The 22,856-nt window shown below is 34.6% G+C and overlaps 1 protein-coding gene across 9 annotated transcripts in view; it reads right to left on the bottom strand.

Annotated features, from left to right (window-relative positions):
• The window catches only part of DACH1 (dachshund family transcription factor 1), a 351,662-nt gene that overhangs the window by 148,196 nt on the left and 180,610 nt on the right, over positions 1 to 22,856 (bottom strand). For all 9 annotated transcript variants that reach the window (XM_015851658.3, XM_015851656.3, XM_085553891.1 and 6 more), the window contains exon 3: positions 18,426 to 18,587. In XM_015851658.3, the coding sequence (XP_015707144.1) occupies positions 18,426 to 18,587 (162 nt within the window). The remainder of the gene's footprint in view (positions 1 to 18,425; positions 18,588 to 22,856) is intronic.

The following is a 22,856-nucleotide window of genomic DNA, read 5'->3' as shown; positions in this document are numbered from 1 at the left end:
CCTCTCTATTCGTCCTAGAAAATACCCTTAACTCTTCTGAACTATAGGGTAATCTGGTGGGTTTAATTCTTGGCACCGGTTCCCCAAAAGTTTGTTGAGCCAAAGCCTCTCTGTTTAGACTAACTAGTTCCCAAAGCTGAGCTGCTATAATGCAAAGCTTGCTCTCAATATCCCTTCCGGCATAAATGCATTAATTAGTATCTGTATGCAAAGTTTGTCTAAAACTTTCTTGGTCTTCAGACTAACTGTTATCTCAATTCCTTCCTCATTCCTTCATGTAAGTACTTTAGGTAGGCCCCAGGGAACACAGACAGCTCCATAGCAAAAGCTGCACTCTGAGTACAAGCATTCAGGGAACAATGACAGCACGCTGGCTGGCTTTGGCATGAGCTGATGAATGAGAAATTTAATAGTGAGATATTGCACAGGCTACAAAGAGAAAACTTCCATTTAACAAAGAATTAAGGTTGGCCGGGTTTAGGCTAGTAAGGTTTGCACTTTATCCAGTAGAATGAATCCAGGCTTCCATTCACATGTAAAAATAGCCTATCGATTAAAGCATATTTCTTCCTCTTTGGCCCTGTTTTTCAATTATTTTATTTGAGACAATAAGTTTGGCAAGTTCTTTTGTTAACACAGTTCCTGTTATTTTAAAAGCAACTGATTTTATGGCCTATGATTCTCATCTGATACTTAAAATATGTACTCGAGAGAATGCATAGGAGGTGTCAGGTGCACCCCTGGGAGGATAACAATATCCACATAGTCCTGGGTCTTCTATGAGAAGCAGTTTCTGTCTGAACAGGTGAGAAATATTCTGTTTTATTTGCAGATGTTTGGTATACAAAAGGTAAAGGGTAAGACACAGTTCAACGATTAACTGTGATCTACCAAGCATCCTTAAATCAAGGTTCCAAATATAAGAAACAGATCTTCAAAACATATTAAAAATAAGCATTACTATTATTATTATGTTTTAAACTTAAAAACACAGGGCACAGTTACATAGATTACATTGACAAATATACTATTTTAAGTATTTTTTAATAACTGCAAGACTTTATTTATTTATATATATATTTTACTTTATTTTTGAATATCTTATCTATGAAGTCCTAAGAAAATAGTGGAATACTGTGGACTTGATTTATAAGAAATTATTGTAGTACATCTGGCATATCATCAGGTTTTTATTGATCTCTAGGAGAAAAGGTGGAGCGGTAGCACATATTAAATACAATCATATTTCAAAGAAAAAACCCTAGCATGCTGCAGTGATTTATCACACCTATGCCTAAAAAAACATGCTTCAATTGCACTGTCGGTAAACAATTAAAAAAAGGAAAGTAGCAAACTAACAAACTCCAGCATCTTGGAATATTAAATGGAATTAAATATGTGGATTTATTTGATCTACCAATAACTGTTTCAATTTAAATACGACTGCATCTCCTACAAAAACAGAAGTCATAGACACAGGCTGCTAAAAAGTTGCGTCTGTGAAGGGAGTTTAAAACTGAAGAAAAGGGAAGATTATATAAAGTAGAAATAAAAATCTAAAAACAGATTCCTAATTTAGAAAAGACACTATTTGGAGAGCTGGAAATGAAAAAGATGATTAATATATGAGAATACACATCAGCTAAGTTTGGCACGACTCACTATATGATAATGTGAGAAATTTCCATGAAGCTGCAATACAATATATCAGCACATATCACTTTCCGGAAGCAATAGAATTACGTACTTTTAAAATATTTATAGTTACACAGATGGAAATAATTGGGAACAACAGTTTTGTTTAAACCAATTTGTTTAAACCAGAATGCTTACTGTTCTCCAGCAGTGGGGAAAAACTCTCATTATACTATATATAAGAAATACTTATATACGATTAGAAACTCCTCATTTCAAATTGTAAATCCTCATTGACTGATAAAGAGTAGTCAGGAACTATTCATGCACAGAAGATAATGCTCTATTTGCACTTTCTCACTTTCTCAAATGATCCTCTGAGCAGTGCTGTGATAATACTATCAGAAATTCACTGCAAGTTCACTCTGAAGAGAAAATATTATGCCACTCTGATATCAAATGACTTTAATAATTTAATGTTTAGAAATGTTTACATTGGCATCACAAAGATGCCACTACTAAAAAAGTACATCTTCTCAACATTTTCATTGCTTTCATCAAGGTATTTTTTGTTTTACTTTTACTGTATACTAGGAAACTACTCTTAAATGTGATAAATAAAATATCATGGACTCATATTCATATGTATAAAGAACATGTGGATAAATATATAAAGGTATGTTTGTCTGTACAAAAATTTATTCAGAGAATAGTTAAAGGTAATGACTGGAAAATGATAAACTCACACAGAAATTTATCAAACACTTGAAACAATTAAGTCATATCCGAGGGTCAGAATATATATATATATATACTATTTCAGTATCTACAGTACTAATTAAGCCAGAGTATTTAAATGCATTAACCAAACTCTATCACACTTGTGTCTTTTTCTTTTGTTAGCTTTGCAGAGAAAACTAGTGACTTATTCACTTCAGTTAGCAAGAAATTTCTCAACTTTCTTGGGTGCTTAAGTGCAAGAAAATTTTAGACCCCATCTTTGCATATTACTTTATCTTTCAGTGGTAATTAACAGAGTCTTAATCTGGCTAATGTTAATGACCACTGTTCTTTCTTTAAATCCCAGTTAAACCAAGCTTATTAAGGGCCAATTAAAGGATGTCTTATGTGATCTGAATAACACTAAGATCAATTTTTAATGTTATAATTCTTTATTTTGAATTATAAGTATGGGGGGGGGGGGAAGAAAAAAAAACGACAACAACTTTTCATTACGTCTTTTGTCAGCCTTGAAATAAACCGTAAATTGCTGTTGGGATGGATGAGGAATCTTCAAAAAAGTCAGAGAGATGACCGTAATGAAGTACATATTTTCTAAAAAACCTAAAATAACAATTAAAAAAAAAAAAGAGCTATATATTACTGTTACCACTCTTTCACATTATATAGATAATATTTTATTAATTCCCATTCATTTTTATTTTTTTTTATAACGTTATAGTATGAAAAAGGAATGACCCTTTACAATAATTTCCCAAGTTATAAGAATATAATTTAAGTGTGCATTCACTAAGTTGCATGTGAAAACAAAACCTTTCTCATCATTTGAATAGGAAACAGAATATTTTTACGCAAATATGAATGAACTGTTAAAGTTTTTGTTTTGGGGACAGTCAATGTTTCCTCTCTGCTTAACTGAATACAGTTTTCAGCTCGGGACTTTTGAAAGGTTTTGAAAGGCACAAACATATTCAGCAATGACTCATAGCAGTGAATATCACTCACAAAAAATTGATGGCTATTTTTAACAGTAAATCCTGAATTATATTTTTCTCTGTGTTCCCCAGATAATTTGGCAATAACAGCCTCTAAAATAGCACTACACAAATCATCTTCTATCCTGATACCAGCACAGAAGAAAACTTACATCCGGGCTCTCCAGCTTTTAGTGTCCCACTTGCATCACTCTTCAGTGCATCAAGCTTGCACTACATTCACTATTCCATCTACCTAAAATGGACTTCAGGTTTGACATTTTTTGTCCTTGCTCCTTGCTCTAAAAGACAATACAGCTGTACTGCAGCTGTGAATGCAGCTATAAGAACAAATTTTCCTTCAAAATTGAAAGTAGAAAATCCTGTGGCAGTGAGAGTACCAGGCTTTGCTCTAACCGAACTCATCTGGTACTCCATCAGCTGTCCTCACCACTACAATAGGAAAGCATACTATTTTTCCAAAGTAACTATCAAGGAATGATGAAGGGAGACAAGAGCGGAAACAGAACACTGTAAAAATGATATCAAACTGCAACAAAACAGGAAGTGGGCGGTGACATTGTAAAGGAGTACTCAGTAATGTATGGGCTCAGAAAATCACATCAAAAATTTAGTTCTAGGTGAGATCACATTTTAGTACTGGCCATAAAGAAATGCGGAAAATACAAATAAAGCAAGCTTAGCTTCATACCCAGACATTCACATCTGGTAATTTGGCAAATCAGCTTTTCCATATGAAGATAAACAAAAGACAGATGACCAGAGCCTCAGCCTGCTGTGTGTACATCTCCATCTGAATGTTGCAGCAGCAGCAGTAAGACAGAACAGCTTGCCAGTCACAAAACAAAATGAGAAGTGTATTCAAAAGCATACTTAGCTAGCAGGCACTTTCCCACCCTGATAAATCTTTCCCTCTTCTATTATTTTAGGTCTTCTCGAACAACATACCACCATCACTGTCACTGATTATTAAACATCCATTCTGGATTTGATGCTTTCGACTTTATGCCTTGTCATCCCATTAAGACTTCATTTATATAACAAGGAGTCCAATCTGATATATGAGTGATACACCAATGAAAGCATAGTTGCTCAATCTGTATAACAGTGACCCTACATATGCCACATACTTAACATAACTATCCTGGACAGAATGGACAATGAGACTATGTATGGTGCGTTTCACAGAGCTTGCAGACGTAATCTATAACATCATCTGCTTTTAGCTCATTGTGCATAGGATGAAAAACTAGTTCAGTCTGTACATGCTAAAGACATGGATTTCTCTTCCAGCTCGTCTTGCTCCCCTGCATCTCTGACTGCTAATCTGACCCATTGGACATATCATTTTCTATCTGAATCTTTCATCTACCTGCTTCCTATATGCATCTATCACACTTTGTACATGCAAGTAGGGCATGGGAGCTATGGATTGTAGGTTGGTGTTTTTTTTTTTCTTTTTTTTCCTAAGAATGTCTAAGAATTGACTGAACTGGAGTCATTATTACTGGAGTCATTAAGGATTTTTCACAGCAATAAATGAAACACTGAATTTTTACAGCGAACTTTTGCATCTGTATAGGGCACATAAGTCTCCATTTGTTAACTTTTGCCTTGCTATGAGAAGGAGGAAAAGGGATAGGTACAAAGACTTTAAAAAACTGAATCCTACAACAAATTGAGAATGTACTGAATCCTCTGGTGGATGGGTATAGCTGAGGAACCTAGGAAGATTTTCTGTGTTTCAGAAGCTTTACAGTGTTAAGTTAATAACACCTGCTGCTTAAATCCCATGTCTGTCTTCATTCACTTGAGCATCCTAATTGAGTGTCTCTTTGAATAGTCTGATGGCATTTTAAGCTGCTAGCCACTCACACTAAGATGAAAGCTTCTATTGTGGGCTAAAAACAGTTAGCTTCATGGAATTCACCTATAAGAAATGGCACCAGCTAAACTCCTATGTATGACTCATTTCAAACAATACATACACAGCAGAAATGAATTAGAAAGCTCGACAGAAGCTATCAGGTACAAAGTAAGGGGGAAAAATCACATAATAATAATAATAATAATAATAATAATAATAGTAGTAGTAGTAGTAGTAGTAGTAGTAGTAGTAGTAGTAATAATAACAACTTAATAAATAACTTTTAAGGCACTATTTTTTTCTCATCTAATTCTAAATACCAGTTTTACAGAAGGAGATGTGTTAGAAAATTAACATCATTGGTAATCTATAGGCTGTTTTTGGCTAATTTAAAGTTCTAATGTGTACTTGTTTTCTGTATAAATTTATTATTATTCTCAATAAGATACTCTCAGCACAATAAAAAGAAGGACATTACCAGCAGTGTTTTCAATCATGGGGGCTATATATTCAAGAGCAATCAATAAAAACCACACAGGGCCTGACAAACAACTAGTCAAAGGAATCATTTTTCTCAGATACTTAGCAGTATCCTTTTAAAGTAATTGCTTTTGGTCAGTGTTACCCGTTATCATTTGGTCTTCCAAAATAAAATGGATGTCATTTCCATTAATATTTCAACTGTCTATGTAGGTTTTCAAAGTGCACACTCCACAAAAACAGAAAAGGGAAGGGATATTTGTTTCAACTTCAGTCAACTAATAAAGAACACTAAAATGTTTTAGAATAGGCTGTGTCATATATAGTGAGCTATAGGGTAATTTAAAGAAAACAATCTCAGAATATAAGATACAATCTGCCCTCTTTCACTCAGAAATAAACTGTTAATTCTTAACAGATACAAACAGAAATGACAGACTTTGTCCAAACCAGTCCATTCTAGAAAATACTATTAGCAGACAAATATTCCCAAAATGCCACATAAGAAAATGAAATTAATACCAGTTCATTATTATAGCTTGTCACAGAATAGCTAATCTTACCACCTTGTCTGTGGCAGAAGAAAAGTTCCTGCCTTGTGCTAACTGATCACTTAAAAGTGTCCAGAAAACACTGAAAATACACAGCTTATATATATCTAGGCTATATACTGCTGGAATATCAAATCAGATCATGCAAAGCAGAGTACATATCAACTCTGCCATAGTAAGCCCTCTGAAACTCTCTAGTTATGCTTTGTACTGTATGTTCTGGCATGCTGCCAAAGCACTTCCAAACATTTCTGAGTTCACTTTTCCAAAGAACTCTTTTAAAAATCAATTAGTAGTGAAAGTCTTTCAAATGCAAGTGTTTTAAAATGTCAACTCTGTATTTCTCCTTTTTTTTTTCTTTTTTTTTTTTTCCCCCTCCTTGTTGTGCATCAATGGCGGTATTTTGAAACCTTTATATTAAATTGATCATACTCTCTAATTAAGCCTGTAAAGAGAACAATATGCGCAGGCAGTTCAAAATGCGTATAACAAAAGGTTCATTCTTCAGAAATAAATAAATAAATAAAGCTGGGAGAGATGCTGTAATTTTCTTAAACAACAATGCCCAAGACATCTGTATTGATTTCAGGGTGATAAATGTTCTCATCATTACAAGGCAACTGTAGAAGAAATGAATACTTTATTTAGAAATTCCTGGATTGGGATATGTGAGTGTATGAGCATTTCCGAAGTTCAATTTTAAGTGCTGAAAAGAGTAAACATGAAATTGAAGTTACTATTATTCATCAAAATACAGAAGTAATATAAAAATGAAATAAAGAACATCATCAGTAGGACTTTCTGATTACTAGAAAAAGATTATCTTTAAGGACAGGAACTTAACAGTGTAGCACAACAAAGAATGCACCTAGGCCTTTCTGTTGTGTTACACACACTTTGGATAATATCCTTACTACATACAAAAGAGTTAAATGTGCATTTTGTCCCTATGCCACATAATCTGTTTTCTCTGTTTCATTCAGCTAAGTGCCCAAAGGTTTACACAGATAGCAATTGATTGAAATCAGTTCTTTATGTGTAACACATTTATATTAATTGGTTTGTCCTTTCAAGTTGTGTTTATCTCTTCATTTCCATCACAGTTTCAAAGGTCACTCAGTTCCATTTATAAATCCAACATGACAGAGATTAGCAAAAGAAAAAAAAGGAACAACTAAATGAATGCATCATCACACAATCACACATCTCACAATTCATTTATCATATTAATAAATAATGCTGTCAAATGCTTACTGGTAAGTTTGTTTGCTGTCATCAAAATACTTCTGTCAAGATAACTTAATCAGCATTGTTTATGCATTGAGCTAAAAATGTTACTATAAAACACCGAGGATCAGCGTATTAAACATTTTTCCTCTTGATCCATGTCTGACTGCACACTCAAAAGTTTTGTGGGCTTTGTTGTTGTTCTCAATTCACTCCATAGCTGTGTAATGATAAGTACAGCCATTCGCGTCTCTACATCGGTAAAACATTCTTGTCTGATTGTTGAGATAAGGCAGCATTATGAAATCTGAGATGTGACTGGAGTTGCTAACAAAGGTGCTCTACCCTAATGTTTAGGAAGGCCTTGGAGAAGTGGAAACTGCGCTGACAGCAAAAACACTTTTGTATAGATTATGATATTAAAGACTGCATAACATCCAAGAGCCCAAAGTGCCTTGATTTCATAGCTATATGAGCTATTCTGGAATAGGCCTCTCTTGCCTTGAAAATGGAGAGAAACAAGAGCAACGCATTCAAAATAGCATTTTTCTTTCTGTAAATGGTAATTCTGGTTGTTCCTCAGATCAATTTACTCACTGTACATTAGGCAAAGATTCAGGAAACATTGAAATGTAATCTAAATCTAAGTAATTATAAGTCATGGAAAGTCCAGTGTACTAGAAATATACTTTTTTATGCAAGCCTCCTCTAAAATGGCTCAGGAGAAAAACTTAAAGGATATGAATGTCCAGAAAGCTTGCTCTCCTTTCTGGAATGCAGCATGCACAATTTGGATCTCCAGTTTCAATGAAAGTCAATGGCAGTGGCAGAATCAAAATCTGCAATACACCATACTCCTATCAAAAATCTTTATCTCAAAGGAAAAAGGAGAGGCATTTTGGGGTCTTCCTCTTCCAAAGAGACCTGAATACAGGATTGTGTCACTGACAGACACATCAGAGAGCAGGAAATAGTCAAAATGAACAGGGAAAATCCACAGCAGTAAAGAGATCAAAAGAGGTTATTTCTCCCTGCTACTGTCCCAGGCCATTTCCCTGGACAGCTTGTCCCAATAACTTGACATATCTGCCTCCTTCTCAATAGCCTACAAAACCTCATGCTGGGAAATGCCAAAAAGTGCTTTCCTATTGCAATGACTGCCTTCTTCTCTTTCATCAGACAGAAACAGAAGATAGTCTCCTTCATTGTTAGTAACAATCAAGAAAAAATCAAATATTGTCACTTATTAGGAGTTTTATTTTCAGAGTGACAGGAAGGGAGGGGCTATAAAGAAGAACATGCAAATTTGAACAACTTGCGACCTGAAGGAAAGAAAATGGCCTGACAAGAATTTTCTATGATGTAGCCATTTCCAGGAGTTTTAGAAGATTTTTTCTAGAAGTCCTGCAACAGAAATGTATGGGAGGACATAGGACAATATTGTCAGTGATTTTTTAATAAAGCTGGCACCATTTTGGTGAGTATGAACAGAATCAGCAGAAAATAACAAATCCATATGTATGTAATTCTGTACAGAATGTGATTTTCAAAAATACACTGATGACCCAATGTGAGCTGCAGTGTTCTCAAAACTAACACATTAAAAGTATAACTAACTTACTTCTTCAAATCCTAACAAAACAATTCTTACAACTCAGAGGAATAATCTCTTTTAAAATAATCAACATTTTTGGAAGCTCATTGCATAATGTGCCTTGATCGCTTGAAAAGAAAAACACCATCTTTAGTCTTCCTCTTTTTGTCCCTTATGCAGATTTTGGGCCCCTAGCCCATAGATGACCCCAAGGAAGTAAGCATGCTTCTTGGCTAAACAGTTTATCAACAGCTTGAAGTGACAGGAATAGTGATTCAATCCTGCATTTCAGCATATCAGATGTAGGCCACATTCCTCAGTCTGCAGAACCAGAGAGGAAAAAAACTCCCTGTCGCATTTGCCCTTTCATAGAGATGGAAATATTATTAGAAAGGACATAAACAGACTAATTAAATCACAGCAGTATGGCTGAGATGACAGCTGGTACAGCGTGTGACTGAGCCGATCCATATCTGTGAGCAGGAGGCACTTCACTTCCAATCCATTCGCTATTAGGTGCTCTCAGGCTTGCTGTGCAGACATTAAATAATAACATATCATTTCCAAGGCTAAAATGATTCAAAGAAATAAAAAAGGATTCTAACCAAGAAATCTTTTGTGGTGTAACAGCAACCAAAAAGGAATTGGGGGAGGGGATAAAAAATAATCATTTACCATGCAGTTCTGTTTTTGAGATAAAGATGTAATAATGCCATTACCTTTCATCAGCAGGATCCTTGAAAATCAACACTCTTTGCTTATCATGCTGTGAAATACAAATAGAGCTAAAGGCATGGTCCACAAGGCACTGCTGCAGCTATATTAACTAACAGATCTGCCCTTTGTGAAAGAAACCGTATCCGTTTCATTAGTGCAGACTCTAATTCAAAACTGTTGAAAATGAACTGCACATACTGTTTTAATAACAACATTCCTAGTCGTTATCAAACTAGTAATTCTCTCAGCACTGAATAAATGTAAGGGTCTGTGTTTCGATTATGACCTGCTGTTAAAGAAAACCATATTAAAATCCTTTCTGTCCCCTCCTGTTTAGTCCACCAAGTATTCCCATTGTCTCCAACTTCACTGTCAAAAATATGCAGAGATTTTTCAAGTTATTATTGGCTGTGTATTATATTACTAGACTTTCTTTTTTGAGCATGTATACAATTAAGATACACAACCGGTCAGTTGTGCAACAACTGTCTTCTCAACAGAAAGTCACTGTGCTGCACTTTGCAAGTGTTGAATTCAGACGTTTTTCCTTTCCTAATGCAAAAAGACAATGCTATCCCACACACAAAGGGCTAGGTTCAAAGAAATGAATAAACTGCTTCCACAACGTAAGAGACTGTAGGAGGTTGTTCAAAAGCTGGATTTATAAGAGCTCAAGAAGCCTCCTTGGCTTGAACAGAAAAGCCCTACAGGTAGAAAAATAAGAGCAAGTTTTCTACAGAAGTACATATTCATTTTATTCTAGTATTTTGAGTTGTCAGACAGGAACAGAATTGGTAGTCAAGAACTAGGCTACAAACAACAAATAAGATGGCCCATTCTGCCAGTTTTAACCTGAGCAGACACAGTGCTTTAGCTGAATTGTCACGTAATTAGCTGAGTGAAGCAAGAAGAAATTCTAACCTCTAGAATAAACTGCCTGCCTCTCTACAGGCCTGTACCATCCCCTTATTTGGCTACCCCCTCCTGTGTATATTCATTTATTTAATATACAAGATGCTACTGTTTTACATTCTAGATTTTACAGCAGTGTGGCCTTCAGTTATCTGCTTTGTCAGAAAGATATGCTAATGGATTTCCTGACTGCAAAAAGTTGAAGCTGTAAGACTTGGAGCAAACTCTGAGGCAAGGGCTCTGTAAGCATACATAGATATAGCTGACACACCACTGATTGGGAAAGGTCTTTAAGATGGAGTTTTTAATAACAGTTGCAGCCTTTCTAAATACTAAATACTTTCTAAATACTTCTTACTGTAGATGCATGACTTAGACACTACAGTTGCCCTTCCCAGCTACCAGAAGAAACTCTGAAAAACATAATGTTCCCCTGAAAACAGACACCGCAGTAGGTACTTCAGCATAGTTAGATATTGTATGTGCGAAAACTGCAGCTTTTGTCTCTAGGAAGGAGACCTTATATGTACTTTTCTCCAGGATATCTTGATTAAGCAAAATTCTGCAGGATTTATCTTTATTAAGTTACTTTAAGCCTCAAATGAGGTATTACCTACTTCATGTAATACTGGCACATTACAGTAAGAAAGGCAACACATTTTTAATTTCTCACATACTGTTACAAACATGAAAGAAGCTTTTGTTGGTCTTCTGTGCTAAGTCTGAATTAAAAGAAGAACTATATATTTATCTCTCTATACAGAGATTTTTGCTGCATAATGTAGCATGTTTACAAGTATATAACACAGGAAAGACAAACTATCATTAACCACTCAGCAAAATACAGTGTGCATTAAGCTTAGGTTTCTTAATATAGCACTTTCATAATATCATGCTTATTCATTATTTATTCAAATAATGATAAAACAAAACTGAATGAAAGTGTAAAAACTGCATTATTCTCACACAAGGCCCTGTCCAAAAGAAAATGTCTTTAAAAATAAAACATATACTGAAAAAAGTCAAATTGAAAATTAAATTATTTAACTATTTATCCACGTGGAATTATTTTGCATGGAATAAGGTAAAATAAAGTAAGTGTGATTCAGTAACATAAATAGGCTTTTTTTTTTTTTTTTTTTTAAATCTTGATGACAAGATCTAATTAACCACTTTGATGAACCTCATACAGCTGCACTGCAGATCCAAGACACAAATGTCATGTACTAAACTTCCACTTCTGTGGATTTAGAAGCGTGCTCTCCCAGTACATCTTGCACTGGTAAAAACACTCTTTTTAGGATTGATGTAGAACCAGAACAAACTTGAGAGAGTGTTTATTTTCTGGGTGAACACCATCTCACCTGTCTCAGGCTCACTACTATTTCATCACTACTGTGCCTCTGTCTTGGGAAAAATCTGTTAACTTATTAAAATCTTTTACAAAAAAATATTAAGCAGCTGCACATGAAACTCAGTTATTCTTTACAGAACTACACCTTACTAGTTTTTAAACTAAGTAAGCAATTTTAATGTGCAATTTATCTGACCTGTGTTTGCCACCCACTTTTGGATCACCCCTACAATTTTTATTCCCTTCTGTCGAATCTAAGGGGAGTCTAAAATGACAAACTCAGATGCAAATGCATACATTCATTTAAATGAATCCCATAGTGAAAATTTAATATAGATGAGTTCTCATCATCATAACACAACTGACTGTCCAACAGGAGAGACTGAATCTTTGCTAGTAATTCCCTTAAATAACTAACTGATGTTCTGTTCATAACATCCAATCCATTGCCTTGTTTAGCAAATTTAACAATCACAATTAAAGGCTAGGGAAGCAGATCCTGCAAAATTATGAACTCCACTGCCAGATTAGTGTTACATTTAGCCACAAAATTCAAGATTTTTTTCCCATGCTATCATGAAGACAAGCAAAATCTTTAAACAAAGTTTAGTGACACGGCTACACCTCAGTGATCAGATTCTGCTGTTCTATACATTCCCAAAACACAGCTTTATGAAAGCACTCCTTTAGTTTGAAATGCTGTGTGTTCAGCGTACCACATTTGTCCTTAAGGCTGTATAATTATGTCTTTCTTATCAGCTAGACGATACTTTCCATGCATAGATCTCAAAGTTTACAAAAGTAGATACCTGTCACTGACAAGCATTTGTCTTTTGTCCTATGCTGTCAAAATTCCAGACACAGTCTTGTATTTTAAAGAATTATGTCATACACTGAGCACTGAAATACTGCAAAAATATTTTCAGCGTGAACTTGTTGTCTATCGTATTTTTACTTTTGTAATAGTTTTAGGAAAAAACGGCACATTCATCCACCTAGTGGATGTGAACACACATTCAGCTCACATTAAGAGAAAATCAAACATTAATAATTGTACTAAAGTAGAAAAAAAAAAAAAAAAGTAAAATTTGTGTTCTGTTAAATAAAAGAAAAAATCTTACGTACGAGTGATACTGTCATTGAACTGGAGAGAGTTTTAGAACAAGCTTGCTCTGGCTTTTTCACCCTATGATTTGGAATCTGCTCACAGTACTGCCAGCTTAACCAAAAAGGATTAACTCTCATATCCAACTGAGAACACAGATAATTCTCAGTAATTGGTAAAAAATGAAGATGAATGGGACTGAGAGATAAGGAGCAATTAGCTCATCAGCAGTTACAGCTGTGCACTCAATCCGGATCCATCTCTTGAGTCTCGGCCCCTTTTAAAGAACCCAGGCAGAATAAGCACAGGACACCCCCTCCCCAAAAATTGCTGTACCTGCCCATCATTCCTCTCTCTTCTATTGTATTTCTGTGCTATACAAAGACACCTGTCATAGCATTCTGTGTAAATTACTACCTCTCCCAGGACCTGTATCTACAGCCAATCTTCTTTTTACACTTAAAAAAAAAAAAAAAAAAAAAAAAAGAGAGAGAGAGAAAAGAAAAGAAAAGCGAAAAAAATGGAAACCAAATGACTACTGTAGACACTCTTAAGTTCCCTGTCAATCGTTTCATTATAGCAGCATCATCTGTTTGAAAATATAAGCAATTCCCTCATCTAATTATAGGGAGGATTTGAGGTTCATTAACATTGCCAAGGCAGAGAATCAGATGTGCAACTGCAGAGCTGTGCTCAGTGGCCTGCATTCTCTGTTTCCTTTTATTTGCTTTTTCAAGGTCTCCAAGACTTTTTCCTGAAACCATAAAAGTAATTCTTTCCTTCAAAATAGACATGTGTGTTTAGAAAAAGGAAATGACTGCATGTTGTACTGTTCTATTATTGGGCAAGGTCACTGGAGAAAAATAATTTAACCTAAATCATTTTATCTCTGATTCTGGATTTTAAAAAAAAAAAAAAGAAAAACAAAAAAAGCAACCATCATTACTTTTGACCAACACATCACAGGAAATCTTAGACACGTCTCATAATTATAATTTTAAATATTACAAAGAAAGGAGGGTGAACAGGAAATCTAACATGTCAAGAACACCTCTTAATTTTCAGCACATTTGGTGTTTGTTTATGGATTAACATGTTAGCCAAGTGTAAAATCTTGCTTTGTATTTCCTAACTGTGTTTAGAAACTGAGAACACCAAAGTCTTCACGATTGCTTCACTTCCTTAAAGAAATAATAGCATTTTTTTTTGCATGAATGTAATTTAAACAATGACATTTTCTTAGGACATCTGTTTTGAGATCACAATTTGAATAGATATGAACTCATTTCCTACTAAGCAAGTAATTTACTATTGTTGATAGTTGTTTACGAGTTTTATGAGTCAGATTTTAGCAAGTGGCAAAGGCCTTTACAAATCCTTGGAGTATTCACTAAACACTATGCACAGGGTTTTCATTATATAAAATGCCTGGGAAGTATGGAGACAGTTCTTCACTTCCTACCATGTTATAGAAAGCAAAGCCTAGCTCACAGAAAGAGCTTTAAACACATTTACATTTAAAGGCTTCTATCTTTTGTGGCCGCAGGTTAATGAAGTATGATAGCAGGGCAGTAAGTACTTAAGCTGCAAGGAAATAATTGAGCAGCTCTACCTATCCATAACTTTGGAGTATCAGATGGTAAATATGTGACTGATCCTAATAACACTGTAAGATGTGAATATGGCAAAGAGCAGAACCTCTTAAATGAAATTTAAAGTTTGACCTTGTCGCTCTCTTTCTTTTAACTCTACAATTAAAAACAATACAGTAGCATAATCTTAGAGACAATGCATTTTGTTTGATGCCATACGGAATTCATTTTTTAAACACAAAAACATTAATTTATCTATCCTGCCTATTGTATGTAGAATTGCCACTAAAGAGAACACAGGACATTTTTCCTCCTTATCTGCAATGTAGCTCATATCAGCCAAGCTGTCACAAGACAGTACTTGATATAAACAAGAGATTGCACAGACATCGCAGTAATCAATATTAGGATGGCTACAGTATGGAAGCCCCAACCACTGCATATCATTTGTCTCAGCATCTATTTCTATGACCAAATGAAGCATTAATTCAAATCATAAATCTATGGTGATTTAAATCTGGGAATGAGCACCTGCCTGCTTTAATGATTTATTTTGTACATTTCAGTAAGCAGGAGATTTGTCCATATGAACTGACAGGTCACCTTCAGATGCCAGTAGCAGACTGTTTATCACCATGCAGACTAGCATCTCATCTTAGCAAGTAAATATTAAACTAAAAGAATCCAATTGATTGTGGATGGGGGAGAAAGGCGTTGCAGCCATATATTTTACTCAGTGTGTTAATACCTCACTCTGATTCCTCTACAATTTCTTTCTTTCTTTTTTTTTTTTTTTTTTTTTATCCTTTCTTTTCCCTTCTGAAATGATAATTCTAGTGGGAGGATGCAAGCTCAAGGTTACCATGCAAAACTGAGAGATATAAAATAATTACTTGTTAGTATCACTGGTTTCCTTTAACTCCCTTCACGCACTAACCTTTTGGCCACTGCTTCAAAGGATCAAGTTAATAAATTTGTGTAGTGTTCTGTGTAATTATACAATGTTCATTTACAAAAATGACTTCTGTAAGTCACATTAAGCATCTGATTAAAACCAAAAAGCAAGACAACTCAGAAGTAAACAAATCTGTGACAAACCTGACCATTTGACTCCAGAGCCCATATTTCATTTTTCCTATTTAACATATGGGACAAAAGCCCAAAATATACATAAACACATTGCAGTGCCTGCTATGTGTGGGCTAGACTGAAAATTAAGCTTTTAGAATGTTTTTTGTTTGTTTATTTCTAACTCGGTCTGATGCAGAACATCATTTAAAACACAAAGATCTGTTTATTTTCTTCTATTTTGATCCTTTCTCCTGTCAACATTCAGAAAAGTTTCAAATTCATTCTTAATAAGCCATTTTTTAAATTGTTAATAATACACGGATTTGATAATATTTATTTGAAAAATAAATATTCAACTCATCCACATGTATACCCAGTACCAAGCAACACTTCTGAAATACAGGTTCTTATTAAGATAACACAATATGCTGAATTTCAGCAGTGGAAATGCCAAATAGAGACTTAATAAACCTAATAACATTCTGGCATCGTTATTACCAATTATCACTTTTCTGATTCCATAGGTGTAACTGACCCTGGACATTAGACAGGATCCACTATAAGGGAAATAAATAAATACAATTTTTGAGAAAATCTCCATAGGAGAAGTATAATTCAAAACTCTACACACAAGCAAATATATTGTATTTCCAGATGCACTGCTCATGGAATAGAGTCAACTGAATACTATTCAATGTACTCAGAAGACCGATTTTTTATTTATTTTTTATTTTTCCTGAACAAAATTAAATCAGTTCTTCATTCTGTTAAATATGGAAATTAAGTGAAGTTAGCAAGTAAGTTAAGGAACTGAAAAGGAATTTTGACAATGAGAATAATGCTACTTCACTTACTTTGCCCTACTAAAATAGCTTGAATACAGTTTGGATAGGCAATATGTTCAAGAGCAGAACAGCTATTTAAATCAGGTCTCAAACAATGATTTTAAGATGGATTCTTTAATTATTTTTATTCAGATGGAATTTAGCTATTCCTTCTACAAATCCCACAAAAACTTCATGCAGTTTATGCGTTGATTATTTGCAAACTTTCCTATTTCCTGTAAACGGGCAATTGGTTTATTACTCGTACTGCCAAGCAAAGTAACAGTTCTCTAACTCAAAATCTGAGTATTTTATTTCACATACTGCGCTGAAATTCAAATTTAAATTAGCTTCAAGTTCAGGCTCTTTCCCTGGAATTTTTCATTTACACCTTTCACTCCTCATTATTTTCCTTTCATGATCTTAGGGTCCACTTGGACCTTCCATACATATCCATTCCCTTCCCACCTTTTAAAGACACCCACCTGATCTTTTTCTAACACTGTCCTCTTGTTTTCCAAGAGGATAACGTTCCCAGTAATATTATACTGACTGCATGTGTTGGTAACCAAATATTGTCATGATCATTTAAGATCATTTTATCACAGAAGCATTTCTAAAGATTTTCTTTAAAGAAAAACAAAAATCTGTTCATTTCATGTGATGCTGCAATCATATTGCTGATATTTAAAATAGGATGCCTCTGTGAGCTGGTTCTTTGCACTGCCACATTACTTCTTAATAACAGCCTACTAATGCTGCTACAGAATTACAGTTCATGAATATGTTTACTTACATTGAGACAAGTACATAACTAATTAAGACTCAATTCAATTGTATTTAGGAGAAGTGAAAAGGGAAAAAAACAAAACAGAATTTAACAAGAGAAAAAAAAATAAAACCTGAGAACTCCTTTCTTAAGCCATTTTATTCCAGCATACACCAATCTTGCCTGCAGTCTCCTGAATGTACCTCTTTGTCATTGAATTTCTGTTGCTGAGTTAATACTGTCTCAACATGATAAAAGGAACCAATACAATGAAATGGCATAACAAAACATTTTACAGCAGACACACACAGATGATTAAAGATTTAATCAACAACAACAAAAAGTTACTGTAGCTTTGAAGTATGCTTTAGCAAAACAAATTGTCCAAACAAATGAATAAAGTATACTGAAACAATCCTTTTTGAGAAAGAACATGAGTTGCTGATGGCTGGTTAAGAAATGGAAAAACCTGTTAACTACATTTTAAGAATGTGTTTATTAAAATAAAATATGATAGGAACTGCAGAGCATGGCAATAATTTATTGTGTATGTATGTTTTCCTTTTGTCACAATGCACATGAAAGTATGAAATATTTTCCTTTCAAGCTTGTGTTCTGAATTACCTTAAGTCGATACCCAGCACACTGAGCAGGAGACATTGTTAAATTTCATTTTGACACCATCATCTGTCACCCCACCTGTACTTTGACAAATGAACTCTAAGCAATCAAACCACTTTCCTTCATGGAAAATATTAACTGAAGTCTGCAAAAGTAACCTGTAAAGGAAAGAATGTTGTTGTAATAGTAACAACAATGCTGAACGTGGGTGTAAAGGTCATACACAAAACAAAACTAAAAAAAAAAACAAAACTAATATGCATCACTTTACACCAAATCAAAGATTCCAGAAGGAAGGCCAGGAGGATCACTATTTTAATAAATTTCTTGAGCATTATGTATAAATAATAATGTTGTGTCTGAGACTTACCAACACTTGAATTCAGATCTCCATTCTCAGAGTCTGCTCCATGCTGGTTATTATTTGCATGGTAGTTGGACATAGCTTCCAATTTAATTTTTTTCACTTTCATTGCTTCTGCTATGGCAGCATTGGTGGCAGCTGCTGCTGCTGCAGCTGCTGCTGTCAAGCCTGCAAAGAAGTATGAATAACATTTAATACACATTATTCTACGATTCTTCATTATTGTAGGGATTAAGACAGTTAGTTTTCCTTCACACTGCTTATATAGCGAACAGAGAACACTGCAGTGTCCACCATTCCACTCATTTGAAGATTATTTTTTTTCCAAACCAAATGTTATACATCCTATTTAGATAATTACTTCTAAACATACTGCATCCGCCTGAATCTGAACTTGGTGTTCAGAAACTGCAGTTAGAATACAGTCAAAACCACAAATGCATACTCTTAGAAATGACATTTGGCTCATAAACGGTCTAAAAAATATCTGATTAAGAAGAGGTGAACATCCACAGAAGCTTACCTGGAGAAAAACCTCTTATATGCAAAGTGTTTTTACTATGCTAAACAGAAAGAAAAGAAAGAAGAAGGCACAAGTCTATAATTCATATTCATGAGGAATAGATGAAAATATATAGGCATTTATTTCCTATTTCCCACATAACATCTAGAAGGTGTGGGCCCTCATAAGAAGCATTTCTAGAAGAAAGGTTAGTTAAGCAGAACCTCAGTAGAACTTCGGTAGAACCTTGTTAGAATTTTGATTTCCCAAAACTTCAAGGCATTATGGCACTTATGCACAAGCCCAGCTGATGATTGAGGGAAGTCAGTGTCAAAACTTCACAAGAGCTATGCAGGGAAAGATCTCCACTTTCTGCCTATCCTCCATGATTAAGCAAGGAAGTAGAGATGAAAATTAATGAAAATTAAATCTAAGATATTAAAGAGAAGGCACTCAACTACCTAAGTTTTATGCAGTAAAGCTACCAACCTATACCCTGTGATGTCACATGAGTATCAGACCCTCAGACATTTCAAACCAAGATTTTTGCCCTAACAGGAGAGACACCTTCAAAAAGCTCACATTAATTAATTTAAAGGTGCCTGCTTCTCCTAGCCAGAGAAGTATAAAGTATGTTACATATCTCAAGAGAAATTATCTCTATTACTTAATACTCGGCCTAGGCTTCTGCCCAGCATAGGAAGAGTGCACTTTAGGTGGAAAGACCCAATAAGCAAATAATCCCAGGTTGACAGGAAAATATTTTTATCACTATTGCCTCCTAGAGCCTCTTTTGCCTTCTTAAATGAAAAATGAGTTCACTATTGCCATGTTTTCAGCTAACAATGGGGAGAGAAAGATGGCTACCCGCTGAGGAGAAAACAGAAGGTGAACAGACTTTGAGAGAATCTTCGCCATCATGGAGAAAGCAGTGAGGTGGCATAAACAGTACCTTTTAATATATGATGTCTTAGCTCAAGGTCACTTTCCTTTATTTCTCAGCATGACTGTATAAGCATTAGCAAACAACTCCAGTCTCATAAACAGACTTCCAACACCTTCAAGTGCAGTAAGAAGAATTACCAAGTATGTGATAATTACATGCTGCATAGGCAAATCAATATTATTTAGAAAACTGCTATTTCAGGGAGAAATACTAAAAGTTAAAAAAAATAACAAACCAATACAAAAACAACAACAAAAAATAAATAAATAAAATAATCAGAAGGTGGATTAACTTGAGGGTTTCATTTTATTTTAGTTTCTGCTTCCACTACAAAATGTGCATGTTCTGATCTTTAAGAAGATACTGACAATGACATGGATTACTTCCAATGATATTTTTATCTCAGAGGAAGGATATGAAGTTATACATTATACAAATTTGGTTACAGTCCCTAAATTAGGCCACAGAGAAAGGGATAGTGCAACTCTGAACCTGGGTTTGCATCCTGTGTTCATTAAACAATACAATATCCTATACTTCCTTTTTTTTTTTTTTTTTTTTTTTTCCTACATACACCACTCACAAGCTAAAACTAGCATCTTTAAAGAACAAACCTGTAGAGAAATATTCAAATACCATTATATACAACCAATAAACACAAGAGCAGGCCTCATGGTTGTGACTGCACTTTGCGATCAATTTTTAAGTAATTCCAAGTATTAGTATAAACATCACATTAAAAAGATAATCCATGGACTTGCGGGCTCATCTGGAAGAATAGTTTTTCACTGGGAAATATTATTATTCCCACTGCAGAACTGCTAAAATAAACACTCTCTTTTGCTACAAAATTCACAAAAATATATGCATTTATGCTTCCCTCTGAAGTAGGCCACAGTGTTTCTCTGTAAAGGAAACCACAGCCTTTGGATATGGACAAGGAAAATAAAACACATCTTAGATCTGGGATACAGCTTTTTTTTTCTTTTTTTCCAAAACAGTTGTGATAATAAATGATAATTTTAAAAAATTACAGTATAAACTTCTAGTTTTATTCCTATTCTCATGTACCTGCATAAGTAATTGAAATGATTGTTTTGCCACACAGCAATTAATTTAAACTGTAAGAATCTGAGATGTATGTCTCAACGTACAACTGGGGGTAGGAAAGGGATTGAATATGGAATAATCCACAGAAATGTAGCTTAATCACAGCAATTCTACCCTATGACAGTTTCTGCTTTACTGATAATTTTTTGCTGTTGTTTCATTGCCGTAATGCAGCAAAGCAAATGACAAGGAAGGCACAAGCTAGTCACCAGAGCCCCTGGTATTACATCCACTGGTGCACTGTAGAATGAAATAGAGCAAAGATTTACTGCTAGCATATTGCCCTACCTGTCTCACCAAACGAGGGTGTCATATGTACTACAAATAGAAGAGATTAATAAGATGCTATGTAAAATTTGTATGTATATTTTAAAATTCTAAACATTAAAGTTTGCATATGCTTGGGTAAATACTTACAATTATGTCTTACACTGGTTGTTTAAAAAAGCCTTTTGACCTAAACATTAATTAGTATCACTTTTCTCTTACCACCAGTAGCCACAGAATTTCCAAGTTGCATGTTTTTTGTTACAGAAATTTTATCATCAATATGAGATAATCATAAGTCATCTATAAAGACAACTGAAATGGAAGACAGAATAAGAATCACACCAAACAGCCACTTAGTTACTTTTTATTCTTTGCAAAAATTTATCTGGACATTTAAAAAGTGTCCAGGACAAAATATTCAATGGATTAAAGTCAATGGTGGCTGTCATTAATATTCTGAAATTGATAAGTTGTTTATGTCTGGCATTCTTCCTGCTGATTATGCAGTGAGACAGGCAGCTTTATAAATATCTCATCACTCCATCGTCACACAACTTTCATCGACAGTGCTCATGCACAGCTATTAGCAATATGAATCTAACCATTACAAGAGGAAAGAAAATCGAACATGTGGCATTAATACGCAGTCCTGGTTCCTAACCATCTGATAGGCAGATGGTGTAAAGCGGATTCTCCAGCTGAAATGAAGGGGCACATCATTTAAACCTTGTTTGCATTCTAACTGATATCAGTGCCATATTGATATACATGATACATCATGGCAGTATTTGAACAATCTAGTTTGTTTCAGTCATAAATGTTTACAGCCTTGTTTTTTATCTTTAAAAGCATGTTCTGAAGAGCGTATTTTTAATTTATGAAACCTATTGTTTACTTCTGTTGAACCAGAAGATTAGCGAAGAGCAGGAATATTAAATTACCACAACCGCAGCAGTATAACTAAGATGGATGAATAAAGAATGTTTTTTTCAATAAAAGATGTTAGTAAAGGAATTAAAAAATTAGCCTAGGCATGTTATGCATTAAATACATTTATTCATTTAAACCTTACAGCTTTTTTCCCATGTGACATACTTAGAACTTTAATGCTTTATAAAGCTATTCATTTAAATCTCTTACTACGTGCAATTAATCTTGTCCAACAATTTAATTCAAAATGCAAAACATCAGAAAGCAAAGTTCAATCCAACATCGTGGTTCTGAAGTAATCTCAGTACTGCTGATAGTTCCTATAGACTCATCAGCAAAAGTCCGCTCAAGGTGTCTTGTAGGAACCACATGAATTTGAATTACAACTCAATTGAAAGCTCTCCAAGCCTTAGTAGGAACTCAAGAACAAGAAGCAGAACACCAAAAGTGTGAATGATCCTTTCCTACAAAGACCTTTCCTCTTCTGTCACTAGATTACTTTGGCCTGTTGGGTGTGTTTGTTAATTATGTTAATAAAGTTGCAGCCTGCTGCCTCTGCCAAATATAATCATAAGCATTCCCTGCCAAGTTCTGGTTTAATTTACACTCATGCAACTCTAGTGAAGACAGAATTTGTGGGTGAGAACGAGACCAGAAGTATGCCCAGTATGCATGGTCT

This window comes from Coturnix japonica, chromosome 1 (assembly GCF_054131305.1).
Source record: "Coturnix japonica strain WE chromosome 1, WE-NBRP24, whole genome shotgun sequence".
In the NCBI taxonomy this organism is placed as follows: domain Eukaryota; kingdom Metazoa; phylum Chordata; class Aves; order Galliformes; family Phasianidae; genus Coturnix; species Coturnix japonica.
Note: the sequence above shows the minus strand (reverse complement) of the source record. Positions and strands in the feature narration are given on the sequence as shown.